Source organism: Rutidosis leptorrhynchoides, chromosome 10, assembly GCF_046630445.1.
Source record: "Rutidosis leptorrhynchoides isolate AG116_Rl617_1_P2 chromosome 10, CSIRO_AGI_Rlap_v1, whole genome shotgun sequence".
Classification (NCBI taxonomy): Eukaryota; Viridiplantae; Streptophyta; class Magnoliopsida; order Asterales; family Asteraceae; genus Rutidosis; species Rutidosis leptorrhynchoides.
Window position 1 is genome coordinate 275830878 of NC_092342.1, and position 26385 is coordinate 275857262.

General features: G+C 33.3%; 1 protein-coding gene across 1 annotated transcript; it reads left to right on the plus strand.

The window, feature by feature from the left end:
- Window positions 1-784: 784 nt before the first annotated feature.
- Window positions 785-26385, plus strand: LOC139871053 (uncharacterized). The gene is made up of 2 exons (XM_071858799.1): window positions 785-1362; window positions 26070-26385. Exons 1-2 carry the CDS (start codon window positions 785-787, stop codon window positions 26383-26385), a joined length of 894 nt encoding a protein of 297 aa, XP_071714900.1.

The window sequence follows — 26385 nt, forward strand, 5'->3', positions numbered from 1 at the left end:
AATGAAGAGTTGCATCTTTTCGTTGAAAAGTTGCATATTTACATTGAAAGGTTGTGTCTTTTCACTCGCACCTTTTCACTTCCTATAAATATAGGAATATGTTTTGCTTTCATAAAAAAAACATATAAACAGAAAATACACATACTCTCTAACAATTTGATCAGTGATTTCATTGCCAAAAACACTGATTGCGTTCTTGTCTTATTCCTATAAAGATTTCGTGCAACCTGTTAGCGTATCTAAGCTTGTTATTAGAGATTAATCTTATGTTATGTAAACTTAGTTACTAAGAAAATTTAGTTATTAAGAAAACTTAGTTACTAAGAAAACTTAACTATTAAGTATTCTTAGCTATTAAGTATTCTTAACTATTAAGAATACTTAGCCATTAAGTATTCTTATCCATTAAGGATACTTAGATATTTTAGTATCCTTAATTGTTAAGTAATTATTGATATTCGTGATCCTTAGCTCCTAAGATTTTTTAGAGGTTAAGAAAGTTAGTTTTTAGCCTATAAATAGATGTTGTAATCAAGAGTTGTATAAGATAACAAATCTTCAAATAATGCACTCAATCTTCTAATTATTTCTATTCTACACTTCCATTATTTATTCTAATCTACTTAGCAATAAAGTCTTGCTATTTTAATCTTTAGCAACAAAGTCTTGCTAATTTTAATCTTTCAAGTGTAGAATTCTATTCTATTCTTGAATATTTACAGTGGTATCAGAGCTCTCTTCTTAAGGGGCTGTTTTATTCATGCTAAAGAAATTTATACTAGACATGGCATCTAGTTCAACTGCTCAAGCAATTTCAACATTTAATGGGTTGCACTTTCATATTTGGGCAGTAAAGATGAAGACATATTTGAAGTCTCAAGGTTTATGGAAGGTTGTAGAGACTGATGAAGATCCTTCAGCACTCAGAGCAAACCCAACTGTTGCTCAATTAAGAAATTATGAGGAAGAGTTGCTGAAGAAAGATAAAGCACTTACCTGTTTGCATTCAGGACTTGCTGATCAAATTTTTACCTCAATAATGGACTTGAACACACCAAAAGCTGTGTGTGATAAAATCCAAGATACCTATGAAGGTTCTGATAGAGTAAAAGCTGTCAGATTATTGACTCTGAGACGAGAGTTTGAATTGTTGAAAATGAACGATGATGAACTCGTGAAAGATTATTCATCGCGAATAATGGATGTTGTTAATCAAATTAGACTTCATGGTGATAAAATTGCAGACCATAAAGTGGTGGAAAAAATCATGATAAGTGTTCCTCAAAAGTTTGAAGCCAAAATTTCTGCAATAGAAGAATCTTGTGATGTTAGCATGCTTACGGTTTCTGAACTAACCAGCAAGTTTCAAGCACAAGAACAAAGGGTCTTTATTGTCAAGACCCGTCCTAATCCATCTGGACGAAGTCCGTATCGAATATACACGATTCACAATAGTTGATTTCATCGCGAGGTACTTGACCTCTATATGATACATTTTACAAACATTGCATTCGTTTTTGAAAAGACAATATTTCATTACATCGAAAGTTGACGGCATGCATACCATTTTATAATATATCTAACTATAATTGATTTAATAATAATCTTGATGATCTCAATGACTCGAATGCAACGTCTTTTGAAATATGTCATGAATGACCCCAAGTAATATCTTTAAAATTAGCAATTACACAGCAGAAGATTTCTTTCGTACCTGAGAATAAACATGCTTTCAAGTGTCAACCAAAAGGTTGGTGAGTTCATTAGTTTAACATAAATAATCATTTCATAATTTTAATAGACCACAAGATTTCATATTTCCATTTCTCGTAAACATACGTCCCATGCATAGAGACAAAAATATCATTCATATGAATTGAACACCTGGTAACCGACATTCATAATATGCATATAAGAATATCCCCATCATTTCGGGATCCTCCTTCGGACATGATATAAATTTCGAAGTACTAAAGCATCCGGTACTTTGGATGGGGCTTGTTGGGCCCGATAGATCTATCTTTAGAGTTTGCGTCAATTAGGGTGTCTGTTCCCTAATTCTTAGATTACCAGACTTAATAAAAAGGGGCATATTCGATTTCAATCATTCAACCATATAATGTAGTTTCGATTACTTGTGTTTATTTCGTAAAACATTTATAAAAGCGCATGCATTCTCAGTCCCAAAAATATATATTGCAAAATCATTAAAAAGGGGAGTAATGAAACTCGCGCATATAAATATTACAAAAACAGTTATTTAAACATTGCATGTATTCTCAGCTCAAAAATGTAATGAGTAAAAAGGGAGCAAATGAAACTCACCAACTGTATTTTGTAGTAAAAACACATGGAACGACATTGAACAAGTATATGGTTGGCCTCGGATTCACGAACCTATATCATTTGTATATTCATTAATACATATACTTGTAATCGAAATTATATATTTTTAGTTTTTATATTAAGATTAATATATATATATATATATATATATATATATATATATATATATATATATATATATATATATATATAATTTTATTAATACTTATCATCTATTATAATGTTCATTTGATATATAACTTAATTAATGTTATATCAATATAGATGACATTATATTAGTTAAAATGTAATATTATGTAGTATTAGTATACTTATATAATAAATATATTCTTATAAAATTTTCTTTTGTTTGAAAAAGAATATTTATGATATTAGTACTTTTAATAAACATGATGATTTTTAGTAAAAATTTTACTAATCATATTACTAATAATACTAATTTTGATGTTAAATGGTTATCCTAATACTAACTATTAATAATAACGATACTTAGTACTAGGATTAATTTTTAATGATAACCAGTGGATAATTTTTAGTAAAAATGACAATAGTCATAATAATTCTTAATAATAACAATACTAATAACGATAATAATCATATCAATGATACCATTAATAGTAATACTTATGTTACTACAAATAATTATAGGAATGATACTAATTTTGATATACACGAAAATAATAGTAATTGGTATCATTCTCATAATAATAATAATAATAATCATAATCATATTGATAATGATAATACCTATATTGATAGTACTAATAATTATAAAATTTTAAATAAAACTACATTTATTGATTTTTAATATAGATAACAATGATAATAATAATACTAATGAATATATAATAACAATAATTTTAAGCATAATAATTAATAATAACAATAATGATTCAATAATAATAATACAAATACTAATGCTAGTGTTAATACTAATAATATTATTAATTGATAATAATTAGTAACATAATAATACTAGTAATTGATAATAATAATAATAATAATAATAATAATAATAATAATAATAATAATAATAATAATAATAATAATAATAATAATAAGAATGATTAACATAACAACCTTTGAAGAAAAACAAGCCCCAAAAATAATAAGCTCCTGCCCGGACTCGAACTCAGGACCTCTTCTATACCCGAATCCCTCCTTAACCATTACTTTGTCGACCTTCTTTCTGTTTTAATTTGGTAATTATTTTGATTTATCCTATTCCCTATTTTCACCTTCTTCCCCAAAGGTCAGTTCGATCAGAGGCCATTTAATAACCAAATAGTGATTACAAAATCTGATTTATATTGCGTGATTGAAACAGAAACGATTCCTTGTTTTTACTTTGCATTAACAGAAACAAATAAAAAAATAAAGGAACGGTAACAGCAAAAATTTAAACGAAGAACACCTTTAATTCGATTTTTGAAATATAGATTGTTTTTGCTCTAGATTTCTAAATGAAAAAGACTTGAAATCTTTCCTAGAAACTTTAGAAATTCCTAATTTATCCAGAAACAAAACACTGAAACCGAATTTTCCTATGAACAAAATCTTTGACTTTTGGATAATTAACTTTGACTCTAAAATTTGAAGTGGATATAAAGATTTGAGAATTGAGATTTTGCAGAGAGTTTACCTCATTGATTCCTAACAAAACGGCTTTATTACATTTTGAAATTGAATTCTAATTTGAGGAATTTATTAAACAGTTCGAGCACAGGGGAGTCGAAGTTGTTTTTCTAATGGGTTTTCGGTTTTGATTCGATTGAATGGGAGTTGTTGAAGGCGTTTGGAACTGATAACAGATACTGGAAAGCTTGTGTAATTCGTTTATCATATAACAACAATTTTGTCGACAGCTATAAAGTGGTCACGTACAGAAATATAAAAAAAAAAATATTAAAAGAAGAAAATGACAGCTAACAATAATTTGGAATGTATCTGTGAGGTGATTCGGTTTTGGATTAGAATTAGAAACAGATACAAAAGACTATACAGGATGATCGCGATATTAAACTGAATCCTTTATGAAATTCATTGATTATTCTTTTAAATAAATAATTGTAAATATGTTATTAATAATAATTCTAATTATATTAGTTATAAAATTAAATATCGATGATACAAAAAAATAAAAATGATAATTATGATATTATTAAAGATATTGATAATAAATTATGGTATGTTCTAATATCTATAATCTTAATAATATTTTATAATAATAATCATAATAATTTTTAAGGATAATAGTAATAATAATATCTGATACAAATAATATAAAGGATATGACAAGTTACATGAATTCAATTTATATATATATATATATATATACATATATATGTATATATATATATACATATATATGTATATATATATACATATATATGTATATATATATATACATATATATGTATATATATATATACATATATATGTATATATATATATATATATATATATATATATATATATATATATTTATATCAGAAATAATAATATTACTAATACAACTATTAATATTAAAGACAATAATAAGATTAATGTATCAATTAAATTCAAATTTGTAATTTAAGATAATACCATTTATGTAATATTATATTGTAGGATGACATCTACTGAATAGTTTATATTTATATATGTATTCAATAGAAGTCATGTATAGATTCATATATCACTATACCTAAGCTTGTAGTTTTTATTTAATTTATTAATGTTACATATGCTATGTAATATTTATACCTTTTATATATTATAATATACATACAACATAAATTTTGTATAGAATCATATATATGTGTATAGGTATTCATTTTAATAATAACTTAACCATTCTATAAATTACCTCACATTATTATATACATTTATTTTCAAACTTATATATATATTTATATATATATATATATATTTATATATACATATTTAATCACACATAGTTGCTCGTGAATCGTTGGGAATGACCGATGGTTCATTTAATATATGAACATAGTTGTGATGCCCCGTACAAAACCATCGTGTACGAATCATCAACAACAGGATCATTACAAGGTTAAGTACTACATGTTGTAATAAAAGAAGTTGCATTCACGATTAAAAAAAGATGACGTCATAACCGACGTCGATTGTTTTACACCAACAGTATGCTTCTACGAATAGCAAGCATGAATAAATGTATGTGACCCTTAGGTCGTTACAAAACATAGTTTCAAATGTATTAAAGTTTAAATGCAAGATAAACAGTTCATGCGGTGATAACACTAGAGCAGCGGGTGTCTACAGCAAGACTAGCACGACAGCGGAAGCAAATAACCTTAAGCACCTGAGAAAAACATGCTTAAAAACGTCAACACAAAGGTTGGTGAGCTATAGTTTAAGTATAACAGTAAGTAAGGTAGGCCACGAGATTTCAGTGCTACAAAGAGCGTTTCAAAACAGTAAGATAAAGTATATGTTAACCGTTGGCACTTGGTAACTAACTTAACGTTTATACCCCCTGAAAGTACACTTGGCAAGCGCGTATATTTACAAAGTATTAAACACCCGTTAAATGCTAGCGCTACTAGCCCGAGTGGGGATGTCAAACCCTATGGATCCATATCTAAGATTCGCGTTCACCGGTTCAAAAACCAATGACTAAACGTTACCGAGCTAAAGGGAATGTTTCTGCCGTTATATAACCCACACATATATATAGTTTAAGTACTCGTGCCTAGTATGTAAAACATAAAATCCGCATGTATTCTCAGTTCCCAAAATAAGTTAAAGTAAAAAGGGAATGCTATAACTCACAATGATAAAGTAGCGGTAAAGTATGACTCGAAAAGTAAGCAAGTAATGAAGGTTGTCCAAACGGGTCCTCAACCTAATTCAAATAGTACTAAGTCAGTAAATCGTCTGAATAGGTTTAAAAGTATGTAAATAAGGTCTTAAGGGTCATCATCATTCATCATCAAACAAAAGGTGTAAAGTAGGTTTCGTTTATGGAAGTAGTTTAAAACAAAGGCTGAGTTCGGTCAGTCACCACGGCCTCTATACCTACTGAAATAAGGTGAGGCCAGTGGTCATGGCTCCGTCTATGAGTCCTTTAAGTGTGGTAAAAATTACAGAAGCAAACTCGTCTTCATTTGACCGTGGCGACGGTCTAAGTGCGAGTAGGTCTGAATTTTCAGCACAACGTTAAATGGACATAGTGATGATCGGAGGGCCATAAATCCTAAACCGTAGCTCGGATTAAGACGAGTCCTATATGAAAAGTTATCTACTCGAACAGAGCTATCTGAAAATCAAGGTTAAAGTAGCCCAGGTGTATTGGTCTGTTACAGAAACCAGAAAACAGTAGGCAGAAGACAGAAAACTGAAAAGTAGTGGGTTCCGGTGGTCTTGGTGCTCGATGCTTATCACGGTTCTCATCCTTGATGCATATAGCTTCAATTGTACAACTTGTTGATGTGTTTGCATCATTTTCACCAAGGTTTGACCATCATAACCCAAGTGTAAGTCAAAGACATGAAGCACAACTCACTTAAGTGTTGCAAGTGTTTTGATGAACCAAAGTTACATCAAAGTCTTAGATTCAACACATACATGCAATGTAAAAGTAATATTAACCAAGTTTTGACTATTATGACACAAGTGTAGGTCTAAGACATGTAGCACAACTCACTTAAGAGTTGTATGAAGTTTGATGAACCAAAGTTACATCAAAGTCTTAGATCTAACACATACATGAACTTTAAAACTAATAATAAGTTTCAAACTTGAAAGTAAACTCATGAAATCAAGATCTTGAATTGTAGAACATAGTTCTTTAGTTTGATCTTGAAGATCCAAGACTCAAAAGTCTAGATCTAGCATAAGTGTACCAAGTTATAATTAAATAAACTTACTTACATGTTCTTGAACTTTTAAAGTTAATTTTAGTTCAAGATTAATGAGATCAAAGTTAACTAGTAACATTTGACCAATAACAACCAACAAACATGAAATTAAAGTGCATAAAATGAAGACATAAACTAAGTAAACAAGTAACTAGTTCATTGTTGTTCATACTTTAAAGATTCAAACCAAAGTTTGATCTTTAAGAAAGTAAACTTTAAAGTTTACTAACATGAATTACAAGTATGAGTTTAACAACTATGAACTTACAATCTTTTGATACATTAAGTGTAGAACATAAACTAGTAAATTTATGTTCTTGAGTGTTCTTGTAAAAACAAGATAAAAGAAGAATGAAACTAGTAAGTTTGATTCTTGAAACTAGTAAGTAATTAACTAACAATTACATGTAACTAAACAACAACCAAGATCAAGTGATTAAAACAAACAATGATGATGATGAGAGAGTGGTGTTAGGCCACGGTTTTGCAAGAAAGAAAAAGAGAAAAAGAAGTTCAAGTTGCTTACAAGTTTAGAGAGAAAAGAGAGAAAAGAAAGTTGCAAGTATGAGAGTGTTTTGTGTGTGAGAAAAAGAGAGCAAAATGCAAGTAGAAGTAATACAAAAAAAAATGAATGAAAACTCCTCTAAAACACCCCTAGGCCGACGGTTTGGCCAAGCATGGGGGGGAGGAGAATACACACTAGGTTCTTGCATGTAATTGTCCTTAAAGGTGGTTACTAGATGGTTGTTTATGGGGATTATGGTAACTATATTCTCATTTGAACAAAACTAGCTAGTTTCCATCTAAATAATACTTACAAGTGTAAGACATGGGCTAACTAGTCCAACTAAGAAGTAGGGTGGGCTTAAAAGCCCATAATCAAGAGTCCATTTACATTAATCAAGTCCAAGTTCCATTAATTAACAAATGAATCCAATTAAAGCCCAAGTAATTAACTAATAACTATAGTTAATTAAAATGATTAATAAAACTAATCATGAATGTAAATAATACTCGAAGATATTATTCGTGTAAGTTTTGTGTGTCAAAAAGACGTTTCGGGCATTTAAAGTCAAGTACGGGCAATCATGGCAACATGTAAATGTAATAACATACATTCGTTTAATCACAAGTATTAATAATAATAATTATTAATAAATAAACGTTGGAAAATCCAAGGTCGTTACATTACCCACCTGTTAAAGAAAATTTTGTCCCGAAATTTTAAGCTGAGGTAGATGGAGGAGTCGGGAAAAGGTGAGGATACTTCTGCATCATTTGATCCTCTCGTTTCCAAGTAAATTCAGGTCCACGTTTGGCATTCCATCGCACTCGGACGATCGGAATCTTGTTGCGTTTCAAAGTCTTGACCTCACGGTCCATAATTTCAACAGGTTCTTCCACAAAGTGGAGTTTGTCGTCAATCATAAGTTCCTCAAGTGGTATGATAAGTTCAGGTGCAACAAGACACTTCTTCAAGTTTGACACGTGGAAGGTAGGATGAACTGAGCTCAATTGTGCTGGTAGATCCAAACGGTAAGCAACGGGTCTAACACGTTCCAAGATCTCAAAAGGACCAATGTATCGTGGGTTCAACTTTCCACGTTTTCCAAAATGGATCACACCTTTCCAAGGTGCAACCTTTAACATTACACGGTCGCCCACGTTGAATTCAAAGTATTTACGTTTAAGATCAGCATAACTCTTCTGACGATCGCGGGCAGTCTTAAATCTAGCTTGAATCTGAGCAATCTTCTCCATCGTTTCATGGACTACCTCGGGTCCGGTGATTTGCTTTTCGCCTACTTCGGCCCAACAAATAGGAGATCGGCACTTGCGGCCATACAATGCTTCAAAAGGTGCAGCATTAATGCTCGAGTGATAACTGTTGTTGTACGAGAATTCCTGCTAACGACAAATGCCTTTCCCAGGCCTTTTCGAAATCAATAACACATGCACGCAACATGTCCTCCAAAGTCTGAATCGTTCGTTCACTTTGCCAGTCTGTCTGTGGGTGATATGCAGTACTCATGTCAAGACGAGTTCCCATGGCTTCTTGCAAGGAACGCCAAAATCTAGAAGCAAAACGGGGATCTCGATCGGAGATGATCGATAAAGGTACACCATGACGGGATACAACTTCTTTGATGTATAATAGAGCAAGTCTCTCCATCGTATCCGTCTCCTTCATTGCCAAGAAGTGTGCAGATTTAGTAAGGCGGTCAACAATAACCCAAATAGTATCGTATCCGCCCACCGTCTTTGGTAGCTTGGTGATGAAATCCATCGTTATCCTTTCCCACTTCCATTGTGGGATTTCTGGTTGTTGAAGTAAACCAGAAGGTCTCTAATGCTCGGCCTTAACCTTCGAGCAAGTCAAACACTTACCAACATAAGTCGCAACGTCCTTCTTAAGGTTCGGCCACCAATACTGTTCTTTAAGGTCGTGGTACATCTTGCCCGCACCGGGGTGAATCGAATATCTCGATTTGTGTGCTTCATCAAGTATAAGGTTTCGTAGATCTCCATAGCAAGGTACCCAAATTCTTCCGGCATAACATCGGAGTCCAGACTCCCTAACCTCGAATCGAGAGACAAGTATGTTCAAATGTTCGTGAGATATATTCTCCTCCTTGAGAGCCTCATCTTGGGCTATTCTGATCTGGCTGTTGAGGTTCGAATGGATGGTGATGTTCAGAGCCCTAACACAAAGAGGTGCCGTCCTCTCCTTTCGGCTCAAAGCGTCAGCTACAACATTAGCCTTGCCAGGATGATAACGGAGTTCACAATCATAGTCGTTGAGTGTCTCGATCCATCGACGCTGTCTCATATTCAGTTGCTTCTGATCGAAGATGTGCTGGAGACTCTTGTGATCGGTGAAGATAGTACTCTTAGTTCCATACAAATAGTGTCTCCACAATTTGAGTGCAAAGACAACGGCTCCAAGTTCAAGATCGTGAGTAGTGTAGTTCCGCTCGTGAATCTTCAGTTGAAAGGAGGCGTAAGCGATGACCTTTGATCGTTGCATCAGTACACAACCAAAACCACTTTTCGATGCATCACAATAAACAACAAAGTCGTCACTGCCCTCAGGAAGTGATAGGATAGGTGCGGTGGTTAACTTCTTCTTTAAAGTTTGGAATGCTGATTCGTGTATGGGTTCCCAAACGAACTTCTTGCCCTTGTGAGTCAGCGCGGTCAAAGGACGCGCAATCAGAGAAAATCCTTCAATGAACCTTCGGTAGTAACCGGCGAGACCTAGGAATTGGCAAATATGAGTTGGAGTAGTGGGGGTCTCCTACTTGCTGATAGCTTCAATCTTGGCGGGATCAGCTTTGATACCCTGGTCGCTCACAACATGACCCAGAAACTGGACTTCCTTCAACCAAAATTCACACTTAGAGAATTTGGCGTAAAGTTGTTCTTGTCTCAGGAGTTCAAGTACTAGTCGGAGGTGCTGCTCATGCTCTTCTTCGCTCTTAGAGTAGATGAGGATATCATCTATGAAGACGATAACAAACTTATCCAAGTACGGCTTGCAGACACGATTCATGAGATCCATGAACACGGCAGGTGCATTTGTCAAACCGAATGGCATCACGAGAAACTCATAATGACCATAACGGGTCCTGAATGCAGTTTTCATCACGTCACTTTCTTTCACCCTCAACTGGTGATAGCCCGATCGCAAATCGATCTTGGAGTAAACACTCGATCCTTGTAGTTGATCAAAAAGATCGTCAATGTGGGGAAGATGATACTGATTCTTGATAGTCAATTTGTTGAGCTCACGGTAGTTGATACACATACGGAAGGATCCATCCTTCTTCTTCACAAACAGGACAGGTGCTCCCCAAGGCGAGAAGCTTGGTTGGATAAATCCTCGATCAAGTGGTTCTTGTAGTTGGCTCTGTAACTCTTGCATCTCGGAAGGTGAAAGTCTATAAGGTGCGCGAGCTACAGGTGCAGCTCCTGGCACTAAGTCAATCTGAAACTCTACGGCTCTCGGCGGCGGTAATCCAGGCAATTCCTCTGGGAAGACATCGGAAAATTCGTTCACAATTCGAACGTCGTTCATGCTCTTCACCTTAGTTTCTACCGTTTTCACATGTGCTAGGACAGCAAGACGTCCCTTCTTCATAATCTTTTGCGCTTTCACGCAACTAATGAGGTTCAACTTCGAGGTACATCTCTCTCCATAAATAACCAGTGGTTCACAATCTCCTTGTGGTATACGAAGAGCTTTATCTCCACAGATAATATCGGCTCTTATCTTGCTCAACCAATCCATACCGACGATCACGTCAAAACTTTCCAATTTGATAGGTATCAAATCAATTTCGAAATCTGCACCAGCTATGTTGATAATAGCTCCACGACTAATATGGTTAACCTTTTCAAGTTTTCCATTGGCAACCTCGACAAGCATACTCTCTTTAAACGGGACTAATGACCAATTAATCTTATCGCAAAAATGTCTACATACATAACTTCTATCTGCACCAGTATCAAACAAGACAGAAGCTAAAAGATTGTTGATTTTAAATATACCTGTCACCAAGTCGGGGTTTTCGCGTGAGTCCCTTGCATTAACATTGAAAGCTCTAGCGCGGGGTGGTCCGCCATCTTTTCTTTTGTTTGGACACGCATTTCTGAAATGGCCCGTTTGCCCGCATTCATAACACTTCTTTGGCCCGTTGGTGTTTGGCTTCCCATTCAAAGTGGTGACCTTGCAGTCTTTTCCAACATGCCCAGACCGTTGGTACTTCTCACAGACAACATTGCAATACCCAGTGTGGTGTTTGTAACACCGCTTGCATTGTGGTAAGGTTCCTTTATAGTTCAGGTTAGAGTTGGTGTTGTTGTTGGGGTTGGGGTTTCCACCATTGTTGTTTCCTCTGAAACCCTCATGTCGTTTCGCCGGGTTCTGATCATAGTTCCTTCCCATGTTGTTGTTGTTGTTGTTGTTGTTGTTGTTGTTGTTGTTGTTGTTATTGTTGTTGTTGTGGTTATCCCATTTGCGCTTCTCACTAGTACCCGCTTCAGACTTAGTTTTCTCAGGTTCATCGATGGTTATCTGATTCATTAAAGTATGCGCCATGCGCATCGCTTCGGGAACATTCGGTGGCTTGGACGAGGTGACGTTTCCCTTGATGGATTTAGGGAGTCCCCAGAAGTATCTCTCCATTCGCTTGAATTCTGGGGTGACCATTGTCAGAGACATCAGGGCTAGTTCCAAAAATCTCCTGTTGTAACCATCAAGGTCGTTCCCAACGGCCTTTAACTGCGTGAATTCCATTTCCATCTTTTAGATTTCGGTTCTCGGACAATACTCCTCAATCATGGCACACTTAAATTCCTCCCATGGCGTAGCATACGCCTCATCAATGCCTTGTGCCTGTGCCATTGTGTTCCACCACGTGAGCGTGCTGTCAGATAGCGTGCAAGAAGCAAATTTAGTTTTGCTGTCTTCCGAACATTTGCTAACTCGAAATACTGATTCAAGTTTCTCGAACCATCTGGTGAGACCAACCGGTCCCTCAGTGCCGCTGAAGTTATGTGGTTTACAGCTCTGGAATTCCTTGTAAGTACACCCATTTCGAACGGGTTGAATAACCGGTGGTGGTGGCAGTGGCGGTGGAGCTTGGGGTTGCATTTCCGCAATGGCTGCGGCTACACGTTCTTGGATCATCTCTTCAATTTGAGCAGCAGTAGGTGTGGATCGACCGTTAGCCATGGTGTTCTATACAAACATTTTGACTCGAGTCAAAATCCAGCATTCAATATATAATAATATAGTATATAACAACCAACATGTAAACAGCATAACACATGTTAATTAAGTAACGTAAGTTGATACAAGTACCGCAAAACACCATACAGTAACGTAAATAGAACACTTGTGCAAAAAGTAACATCACAAAGTTTCCATTCATTAATAATAAGTTTCATACATCATGATAGATTCGTACAATACATAAGTGAAATATGAAACTACAACTAGATTACAAAATGAAATCTAAATACAAAAGCCCTACGATGAAGGTGGGTGAAGGATGTCCATAACATGGGCCATCTGGTCCTTTAGCTCAGCAACTCGAGCTCGGAGGATCTCAACCTCCTGCCTCAGTTCCTCGTTAGAGGGAGATGGTGGGGCAGGCGGTGCAGGCGGTGAAGGTGGTGCCGGTGGTACAGGTGGTGCCGGTGGTGCAGGTGGTGCGGACCTCACGAAACGAGGTGCAGACGTTCCGGATCCAGAAATAGTCAGTACGTAACGGGGAACCTTACGTATCTGTGGGTCGGCAGGGTACGGCACAAGCCGTTTACGGGCGGTAACCCTACGACGCCTACCAAATGCGTCAGTGAAGGCTCGTCCTCCGTTGATCCCCGGAATGATGGTACCGTCGAAGCGATACCGCTTCTTTGGCGGGGTGGAGGGTGGCTGAATAGGTACATCGGGGTCCTCCTCGTCAGAGTCATCTGAGGAGGTGTCGTCGGATGAAGCATCAGTGGATGACGGGTCGTCTGAATCATGTGGTGGCTGTACGGGTGGCTGAACTGGTCGTCCTTGAGCGGCCATCATCTGTTGGTAACGAGCGGGTCCGATCGGAATGACACGTCCATCAGGGGCGCGTCGGCACCAATGGCGATACCGGTTACGGAAAGGACCTTCCCCGAACTCCGCGGGAATCACAATCTCGCCGGAGCGGGGATGTGATACTGAAGGTCCGGGGACAGATGGAGCTGGAATCTCCGAAGGGTCCTGGGCTCCGTTAGAAGTATCCACTGGGGCAGGCGCCTGGCTGCTAGTCCCGGAAGATGAAGCGCCGGGGTCACTCGTGGGTAGCGGGATCGGTGTGTCGGCAGCAGCAGCAGGTGGGGTGGCTGACGAGTCTAAACTGCCCAAAACGATAGCAGGTGGAACATCTGACATCTGAACAAGGAAAAATAAATTTTCCGTGTCAGTAAGTCATAAAGCAAGCACGTATTAGGCCAACAGTTTAAATCATGTATAACAATAAGTAACATGGCAATAATAACGAATCGTACAGAAGTAGCATGCAATCGAAAGCAAGTAATATCATACAGTAGTGAAATCATGTAGTAGCATACGGCATGTAGCAGTAACAGTAAGCAGCAGCATGCAGTAAGTTCAGCAGAAACACGTAAACTAGCAAGTTGTAGATTAGTCCTATTAGTGAATCCTACTCGGGTCGGTCTTAGACTCACTAATGCAACCTAATTCTCTACAACCAATTATCTGATACCAAATGTGATGCCCCGTACAAAACCATCGTGTACGAATCATCAACAACAACATCATTACAAGGTTAAGTACTACATGCTGTAATAAAAGAAGTTGCATTCACGATAAAAAGATGACGTCATAACCGATGTCAATTGTTTTACACCAACAGTATGCTTCTACGAATAGCAAGCATGAATAAATGTATGTGACCCTTAGGTCGTTACAAAACATAGTTTCAAATGTATTAAAGTTTGAATGCAAGATAAACAGTTCATGCGGTGATAACACTAGAGCAGCGGGTGTCTACGGCAAGACTAGCACGACAGCGGAAGCAAATAACCTTAAGCACCTGAGAAAAACATGCTTAAAAACGTCAACAAAAAGGTTGGTGAGCTATATTTTAAGTATAACAGTAAGTAAGGTAGGCCACGAGATTTCAGTGCTACAAAGAGCGTTTCAAAACAGTAAGATAACGTATATGTTAACCGTGGGCACTTGGTAACTAACTTAACGTTTATACCCCCTGAAAGTACACTTGGCAAGTGCGTATATTTACGAAGTATTAAACACCCATTAAATGCTAGCGCTACTAGCCCGAGTGGGGATGTCAAACCCTATGGATCCATATCTAAGATTCGCGTTCACCGGTTTAAAAACCAATGACTAAACGTTACCGAGCTAAAGGGAATATTTCTGCCGTTATATAACCCACACATATATATAGTTTAAGTACTCGTGCCTAGTATGTAAAACATAAAATCCGCATGTATTCTCAGTTCCCAAAATAAGTTAAAGTAAAAAGGGAATGCTATAACTCACAATGATAAAGTAGCGGTAAAGTATGACTCGGAAAGTAAGCAAGTAATGAAGGTTGTCCAAATGGGTCCTTAACCTAAGTCAAATAGTACTAAGTCAGTAAATTGTCTGAATAGGTTTAAAAGTATGTAAATAAGGTCTTAAGGGTCATCATCATTCATCATCAAACAAAAGGTGTAAAGTAGGTTTCGTTTATGGAAGTAGTTTAAAACAAAGGCTGAGTTCGGTCAGTCACCACGGCCTCTATACCTACTGAAATAAGGTGAGGCCAGTGGCCATGGCTCCGTCTATGAGTCCTTTAAGTGTGGTAAAGATTACAGAAGCAAACTCGTCTTCGTTTGACCGTGGCGACGGTCTAAGTGCGAGTAGGTCTGAATTTTTAGCACAACGTTAAATGGACATAGTGATGATCGGAGGGCCATAAATCCTAAACCGTAGCTCGGATTAAGACGAGTGCTATATGAAAAGTTATCTACTCGAGCAGAGATATCTGAAAATCAAGGTTACAGTAGCCGAGGTGTATTGGTCTGTTACAGAAACCAGAAAACAGTAGGCAGAAGACAGAAAACAGAAAAATAGTGGGTTCCGGTGGTCTTGGTGCTCGATGCTTATCACGGTTCTCATCCTTGATGCATATAGCTTCAAGTGTACAACTTGTTGATGTGTTTGCATCATTTTCACCAAGGTTTGACCATCATAACCCAAGTGTAAGTCTAAGACATGAAGCACAACTCACTTAAGTGTTGCAAGTGTTTTGATGAACCAAAGTTACATCAAAGTCTTAGTATCAACACATACATGAAATGTAAAAGTAATATTAACCAAGTTTTGACTATTATGACACAAGTGTAGGTCTAAGATATGTAGCACAACTCACTTAAGAGTTGTATGAAGTTTGATGAACCAAAGTTACATCAAAGTCTTAGATCTAACACATACATGAATTTTAAAACTAATAATAAGTTACAAACTTGAAAGTAAACTCATGAAATCAAGATCTTGAGTTGTAGAACATAGTTCTTTAGTTTGATCTAGAAGATCCAAGACTCAAAAGTCTAGATCTAGCATAAGTGTACCAAGTTATAATTAAAGAAACTTACTTACATGTTCTTGAACTTTTAAAGTTAATTTTAGCTCAAGATTAATGAGATCAAAGTTAACTAGTAACATTTGACCAATAACAACCAACAAACATGAAATTAAAGTGCATAAAATGAAGACATAAACTAAGTAAACAAGTAACTAGTTCATTGTTGTTCATACTTTAAAGATTCAAACCAAAGTTTGATCTTTAAGAAAGTAAACTTTAAAGTTTACTAACATGAATTACAAGTATGAGTTTAACAACTATGAACTTACAATCTTTTGATACATTAAGTGTAGAACATAAACTAGTAAGTTTATGTTCTTGAGTGTTCTTGTAAAAAAAGATAAAAGAAGAATGAAACTAGTAAGTTTGATTCTTGAAACTAGTAAGTAATTAACTAACAATTACATGTAACTAAACAACAACCAAGATCAAGTGATTAAAACAAACAATGATGATGATGAGAGAGTGGTGTTAGGCCACAGTTTTGCAAGAAAGAAAAAGAGAAAAAGAAGTTCAAGTTGCTTACAAGTTTAGAGAGAAAAGAGAGAAAAGAAAGTTGCAAGTATGAGAGTGTTTTGTGTGTGAGAAAAAGAGAGCAAAATGCAAGTAGAAGTAATACAAAAAAAAAAATGAATGAAAACTCCTCTAAAACACCCCTAGGCTGACGGTTTGGCCAAGCATGGGGGGGGGGGAGGAGAATACACACTAGGTTCTTGCATGTAATTGTCCTTAAATATGGTTACTAGATGGTTGTTTATGGGGATTATGATAACTAGATTCTCATTTGAACAAAACTAGCTAGTTTCCATCTAAATAATACTTACAAGTGTAAGACATGGGCTAACTAGTCCAACTAAGAAGTAGGGTGGGCTTATAAGCCCATAATTAAGAGTCCATTTACATTAATCAAGTCCAAGTTCCATTAATTAACAAATGAATCCAATTAAAGCCCAAGTAATTAACTAATAACCATAGTTAATTAAAATGATTAATAAAACTAATCATGAATGTAAATAATACTCGAAGATATTATTCGTGTAAGTTTCATGTGTCACAAAGATGTTTCGGGCATTTAAAGTTAAGTACGGGCAGTCATGGCAACATGTAAATGTAATAACATACATTCGTTTAATCACAAGTATTAATAATAATAATTATTAATAAATAAACGTTGGAAAATCCAAGGTCGTTACAATAGTTCCAAAATTTTCTAGTCTCAACATTACAGACTTTGCTTATCGTGTCGAATTAATATAAAGATTAAGTTTAAATTTGGTAAGAAATTTCCGGGTCATCACAGTACCTACCCGTTAAAAGAAATTTCGTCCCGAAATTTGATCGAGGTCGTCATGGCTAACTATAAAAATGTTTTCATGACGAATATGAGTTGGTGAATAGAGTTTTATTATCATTGATTAATATAGATAAAACGATTTGATTATGCAAGGAGCATAAGTGAAGCTATCGCAAGAGTGTGAAATGAGTAAATGTGTATTCGTTTTAACCGATGACGTAGTTATGATTGATTTCCGCAATTCAAGGGATTTAAAAGAAAATCTTGAAGATCTATAAGATCTGATTCTTCGAGATTTATGGAAATTGAGATCTCTTTAATTAAATACGGTGATCTGCCCCGATTACTACGTCTGATATTTCCTTTATAAATTTACCTTTTCCGTTCCATTTGTTTTCACCAATTCTATACTCAATTCCCAAATTCAAAAGATTTATGAAAATGCTTAACCCTGTTCAGATCCTTGTTCTTATTCTAACTATCGCAATGATCGTTCTTCTTTTCCAACTCCCATCTGAAGAATCTGTTTATTTCTATTATGCTCTAGGGATTATTATATTTATAATTCTCCCGTGTCTTTATATTGCTATACGTACTAATATCCACGGTTTGAAATTTCTGGGTTGTTGTTGAGTTTTATGTCTTCCCTTTTATTTCAATGTCCCTGCTTCTGTCTCCTATAATCATTGTCATCCACAGTTAATGCTCTCTCTTATTTGCTGCTATTTATACCCCTTTTCTATTTTGGAGCTTCATTCTTTTGTTTACTTTTCACAAGTAGCGGTCCAGAATTCATAGGTATGGAGTTTCGAATTATCATAATATACAAGGTAGAAAGGAAAGGTAGTAGCACGATTTGTTTTGTCAAATTACCTGAATCACTGAGAATAGAACTATCAAGAATATATTTTCTTGATATGTTCAGAAGTTAAGCACAATAAAAGAGTTATGTAACATGGCACATGATGACGTTATAATCTGTGAATCATCGCGTCCCATTAGAAACTCAGCATGACTTACTGTAATATAATCACGTTGATCAAGTGTCATTATATTATACTAACTCATGCATCAGTTCCCAACATTACTTCAATAATATTCATATTTTAAGCTCGAAAGTTTACAGAATATAGAAACTAACAGTTTCTATATGATGTAACACTGATAGCATGAAGATATTAATGATTTCAGATAAGAATAGTTATGAAAATATCTTCAGAAATATGGAGGATATTTATAATGAAAGATAAGATAATATCTTTGAATATCTAATATCAGAGGATGATAGAAACTATTGTCTGCAAGGGTTTAGAGTAAGGAGCAAGATATTCACTAAAGACTTTAGCAGACATTGAATCATTTGGATTCTTTGAAGTCAAACTTATTCTTTGTGATTTGTCCACGGCTTTCTTCATAGTTTCTCATAATCTGCTTTTCGGTACTAAATTTTCTATTGAATATTTCCAATATAATGATACACAGGAAGCACGATGAGGTATATAATCTCGGACGAGAATATTTATGAAAATATCCTCAGAAATATCGAAGATATTGATGATGATATTTTTGGAATTTCTAAGTTCGATGGTTGATGGAGAAAGATTTTCCGCAAGATTTTAACATGACTTCGGAGCAAGATATTCTCTAAAGATTTCAACGGATCCAGAATTACCTGAATACTTTGAATATAGGATTTGGTCCTTGTATTTGTCCTTGGTCTCCTTCATGGGTAGCTCAATCTGTTTTTCAATACCCAATTTTCTATCGAACGTTCCTAACACTCCTTTCTTTATCATCAAACTTTTGGCCGTTTAGACCACCTATCATTTTTCTGTTTCCTATGCATTTAATGCTATGATATCTGGATTATCGGTTATTAATCCGAGGTGGTTTCAGGAGAACTGTGTTTTTAGATGATTAAACGCTGATGGTAACATGGTGGAATATGAAAGGTTCTCTGGTGACAATAAAAGAGCACACGTATATATCAACGTTATAATAAGGTTGTTTCGTACGAAAAGTCAAAGTTGTCTTGCTGGAGCTGTGACAAAATTGGCTATTTTGAAGAAGAACTGCAAAGTTATTTTGGGTGATAATAACACTAAAGAAATTAGCACAGCTATGTGTTAAACGTTTACTCAGTTTCTGAGAGTTTTTCAAGTGCATAACTATATGCATCAATCTTTTCTTTCGTAGATAAAGTGCGGTTGGTTCATCCTATCGATTGAAGTGTTTTCAAGAATCATGAAAGTTTTGAACGCAAATTGTAATCGTCAAGATACAAATGAGGTTTAAGGTGAAATCAAGTGGAAAACTTAAAGAATTGTTTAGTTTCATATGTTATAGTCAATATTTTAATTCATTTTAATTGTCCAATGTTGGTAGTCCACAGTTGATAGTCCACAGTTAGCGATTTAATAATTCATATATATTTTAATATATAATATTCGAATTAATTAATACGTATCGTGACCCGTATTCGTCGCAGACTCGATCACAACTCAAATTATATATATTATTGTAGAATCAACCTCAACCCTGTATAGAGAACTCGTTCATTACTGCATATAGAGTGTCTATGGTTATTCTAAATAATATATATAAATGTGTCGATATGATATGTCAAAACTTTTTATACGTGTCCCGATATTTAAAGTGCGTAAAATAAATAACTGAAATTAAATAATGATAAATAAAGTGCGTAAAGTAAATAACAGAAATTAAATGACTATAAATAAAATTGCGAGAATGTAAATTGAGATAATTAAATTGCGATAAATAAAATGTAATACGGAATTAACAGTTAGCTAGGAACAGTTAGCTGGAAACAGTTAGCGTGGATTCTTAACAAAAATTTTCGTAGTTAATTTGTCTGTTTCTAACAAATTTTATTTTGTAAAATGTTTTCTTCATTATGCCACTTGTCGGATTCTGATAGATCAAAATCCAATTACGAAATTGAATGAAAATGGTTATTCTGCGGTGAACAGATACGTATATCGATGGATGTAAGTAGGATAATAAATGACCGTTGAATTAGATTCAAAGAATGTACAGTGTAACTTATTAATGTGAGATCTAAATATTCCTCGAGTATTACCTACCCGTTAAAATATTTTCACCATTAACAGTTTGTACGAAAGAATTTTTAATTAAAATCTTTATGAAAATATATATACATATATATTTTCTTCAGATGTAATCATGGATTTAATGAGTCAATATGTTATTAAATTCATTTGATTTACCGTTTGAACAAGAATATATAATCTCTAAAACATTAGAGTTTACATAATCATCATGTCGAAAGAAGATAAATGATGTAGAACGTCATATAGAACGACGATTATACTCGAGGTATAGAATGAGATGTCGAAGCTGGTGATGTGGATGTTGTTGTTGGTGGTACTAATGCTGTTGGTACTAAGGTTGGTGATGTGACTGGTGTTGGTGATACTGCTGGTGCTTGCAAACTGTGTACCGTGCTCTCTAAAGTTAACACTCGAGCTCGGAGTTCTTTAACTTCTTCTACTAACCCTGGTTGGTTATCAGTGTGAGGTAGAGATTAGATATCTTCTCTAGTTCCGTTAATGGTAGTCTCAAGACGAAAAATTCTGGCAAAAAGGGTATAAACGGTGTTGCGAACAGGTTCGCCGGTGAGCGGGTCGAGTACTCCAAGGTTAGGTGGTAGATTCGATTCATGATATGGAGTACCTTCTTCCCTTCTCCATAGGGTGAGTATGTCGCGAACCCACCCCCATTTTCTTCAGTAATCACGATAGTTGATTGATTGGTGTGCTCCTGTCACGCTGTCTTCGGAGTCAGAGGAACTTGGTCGATTCGTAGAGGCCATCTTACGCGATCTCAGGAAAGATTTTTGATATGAAGAGTTTAGTGACAGCAATTGATAGTTGGATGTATTCTCAATGCATAATATGCATAGATATATATAGTACCAGGATACCTTAAATTACGGCGAAATTTACGAGAGATATCAGGCAAGGTCTACAGCAACAGATACGCTAAGATATGAATTTTCAGATACGCTAAGATATGAATTTTGCCTGTACACTATTCATGCAGTCAATGCAGTAAAACGTGTCTAGACTAAGAATAATAAGCAGATAATTTCCTAAGGATGATAAGCAGATGATTTCCGACACGAAATGATAAGCAAAACTTTTGACATGCAGACACGGTCGAAGTCCAGACTCACTAATGCATCCTAACGACTTCTCAGTCAGACACACTAATGCAGACATAGTTCACTAAGACCACTGCTCTGATACCAACTGTCAAGACCCGTCCTAATCCATCCGGACGAAGTCCGTATCGAATATAAACGATTCACAATAGTTGATTTCATCGCGAGGTACTTGACCTCTATATGATACATTTTACAAACATTGCATTCGTTTTTGAAAAGACAATATTTCATTACATCGAAAGTTGACGGCATGCATACCATTTTATAATATATCTAACTATAATTGATTTAATAATAATCTTGATGATCTCAACGACTCGAATGCAACATCTTTTGAAATATGTCATGAATGACCCCAAGTAATATCTTTAAAATGAGCAATTACACAGAGGAAGATTTCTTTCGTACCTGAGAATAAACATGCTTTCAAGTGTCAACCAAAAGGTTGGTGAGTTCATTAGTTTAACATAAATAATCATTTCATAATTTTAATAGACCACAAGATTTCATATTTCCATTTCTCATAAACATACGTCCCATGCATAGAGACAAAAATATCATTCATATGGATTGAACACCTGGTAACCGACATTCACAATATGCATATAAGAATATCCCCATCATTCCGGGATCCTCCTTCGGACATGATATAAATTTCGAAGTACTAAAGCATCCGGTACTTTGGATGGGGCTTGTTGGGCCCGATAGATCTATATTTAGAGTTCGCATCAATTAGGGTGTCTGTTCCCTAATTCTTAGATTACCAGACTTAATAAAAAGGGGCATATTCGATTTCGATCATTCAACCATATAATGTAGTTTCGATTACTTGTGTCTATTTCGTAAAACATTTATAAAAGCGCATGCATTCTCAGTCCCAAAAATATATATTGTAAAAGCATTTAAAAGGGGGAGTAATGAAACTCGCGCATATAAATATTGCAAAAACAGTTATTTAAACATTGCATGTATTCTCAGCCCAAAAATGTAATGAGTAAAAAGGGAGCAAATGAAACTCACCAACTGTATTTTGTAGTAAAAACACATGGAACGACATTGAACAAGTATAGGGTTGGCCTCGGATTCACGAACCTATATCATTTGTATATTCATTAATACATATACTTGTAATCGAAATTATATATTTTTAGTTTTTGTATTAAGATTAATATATATATATATATATATATATATATATATATATATATATATATATATATATATATATATATATATATATATATATATATATATATATATATATATATATATATATAATTTTATTAATACTTATCATCTATTATAATGTTCATTTGATATATAACTTAATTAACGTTATATCAATATAGATGACATTAAATTAGTTAAAACGTAATATTATGTAGTATTAGTATACTTATATAATAAATATATTCTTATAAAATTTTCTTTTGTTTGAAAAAGAATATTTATGATATTAGTACTTTTAATAAACATGATGATTTTTAGTAAAAATTTTACTAATCATATTACTAATAATACTAATATTAATGTTAAATGGTTATCCTAATACTAACTATTAATAATAACGATACTTAGTACTAGGATTAATTTTTAATGATAACCAGTGAATAATTTTTAGTAAAAATGACAATAGTCATAATAATTCTTAATAATAACAATACTAATAACGATAATAATCATATCAATGATACTATTAATAGTAATACTTATGTTACTACAAATAAATATAGGAATGGTACTAATTTTGATATACACGAAAATAATAGTAATTGGTATCATTCTCATAATAATAATAATAATAATAATAATAATAATAATAATAATAATAATAATAATAATAATAATAATAATAATAATAATAATAATAATAATAATAATAATAATAATAATCATAATCATATTGATAATGATAATACCTATATTGATAGTACTAATAATTATAAAATTTTAAATAAAACTACATTTATTGATTTTTAATATAGATAACAATGATAATAATAATACTAATGAATATATAATAACAATAATTTTAAGCATAATAATTAATAATAACAATAATGATTCAATAATAATAATACAAATACTAATGCTAGTGTTAATACTAATAATATTATTAATTGATAATAATTAGTAACATAATAATACTAGTAATTGATAATAATAATAATAATAATAATAATAATAATAATAATAATAATAATAATAATAATAATAATAATAATAATAATAATAAGAATGATTAACATAACAACCTTTGAAGAAAAACAAGTCCCAAAAATAATAAGCTCCTGCCCGGACTCGAACTCAGGACCTCTTCTATACCCGAATCCCTCCTTAACCATTACTCTGTCGACCTCCTTTCTCTTTTAATTTGGTAATTATTTTGATTTATCTTATTCCCTGTTTTCACCTTCTTTCCCAAAGGTAAGTTCGATCAGAGGCCATTTAATAACCAAATAGTGATTACAAAATCTGATTTATATTGCGTGATTGAAACAGAAACGATTCCTTGTTTTTACTTTGCATTAACAGAAACAAATAAAAAAATAAAGGAACGGTAACAGCAAAAATTTAAACGAAGAACACCTTTAATTCGATTTAAGAAATATAGATTGTTTTAGCTCTAGATTTCTAAATGAAAAAGACTTGAAATCTTTCCTAGAAACTTTAGAAATTCCTAATTTATCCAGAAAAAAAAACTGAAACCGAATTTTCCTATGAACGAAATCTTTGACTTTTGGATAATTAACTTTGACTCTAAAATTTGAAGTGGATATAAAGATTTGAGATTTGAGATTTTGCAGAGAGTTTACCTCATTGATTCCTAACAAAACGGCTTTATTACATTTTGAAATTGAATTCTAGTTTGAGGAATTTATTAAACAGTTCGAGCACAGGGGAGTCGAAGTTGTTTTTCTAATGGGTTTTCGATTTTGATTCGATTGAATGGGAGTTGTTGAAGGCGTTTGGAACTGATAACAGATACTAGAAAGCTTGTGTAATTCGTTTATCATATAACAACAATTTTGTCGACAGCTATAAAGTGGTCACGTACAGAAATATAAAAAAAATTATTAAAAGAAGAAAATGATAGCTAACAATAATTTGGAATGTATCTGTGAGGTGATTCGGTTTTGGATTAGAATTAGAAACATATACAAAAGACTATACAGGATGATCGCGATATTAAACTGAATCCTTTATGAAATTCATTGATTATTCTTTTAAATAAATAACTGTAAATATGTTATTAATAATAATTCTAATTATATTAGTTATAAAATTAAATATCGATGATACAAAAAAATAAAAATGATAATTATGATATTATTAAAGATATTGATAATAAATTATGGTATGTTCTAATATCTATAATCTTAATAATATTTTATAATAATAATCATAATAATTTTGAAGGATAATAGTAATAATAATATCTGATACAAATAATATAAAGGATATGACAAGTTACATGAATTCAATTATATATATATATATATATATATATATATATATATATATATATATATATATATATATATATATATATATATTTATATCAGAAATAATAATATTACTAATACAACTATTAATATTAAAGACAATAATAAGATTAATGTATCAATTAAATTCAAATTTGTAATTTAAGATAATACCATTTATGTAATATTATATTATATGATGACATCTACTGAATAGTTTATATTTACATATGTATTCAATAGAAGTCATGTATAGATTCATATATCACTATACCTAAACTTGTAGTTTTTATTTAATTTATTAATGTTACATATGCTATGTAATATTTATACCTTTTATATATTATAATATACATACAACATAAATTTTGTATAGAATCATATATATGTGTATAGATATTCATTTTAATAGTAACTTAACCATTCTTTAAATTACCTCACATTATTATATACATTTATTTTCAAACTTATATATATATATATATATATATATATATATATATATATATATATATATATATATATATATATATATATATTTATATATACATATTTAATCACACATAGTTGCTCGTGAATCGTCGGGAATGACCGATGGTTCATTTAATATATGAACATAGTTTCAAAATTTTCTAGTCTCAACATTACAGACTTTGTTTATCGTGTTGAATTAATATAAAGATTAAGTTTAAATTTGGTCAGAAATTTCCGGATCATCACATTTATGAGATCCGAAGAAAAGGTTGAATGTGCTTTTCAAGCTTCTTTCAAAAATAGCAAGGCGGAAAATTCAAGACAAAACGCGTACAAGAAAGGAAATTACAAAGGTACTTTTCCTCCATGTAAAGTTTGTCAAAATACAAATCATCAAGAAGTTGATTGTTGGTTCAAAGATAAACCAAACTTTAAGTGCAATTTTTGTAAAAAGTTTGGACATATTGAGAAATATTATAGAGTAAAGAAAAATCAGGGTCAAACAAAGGAACTTCAGTTGGCAAATGTCACTGAAGAAAATTAG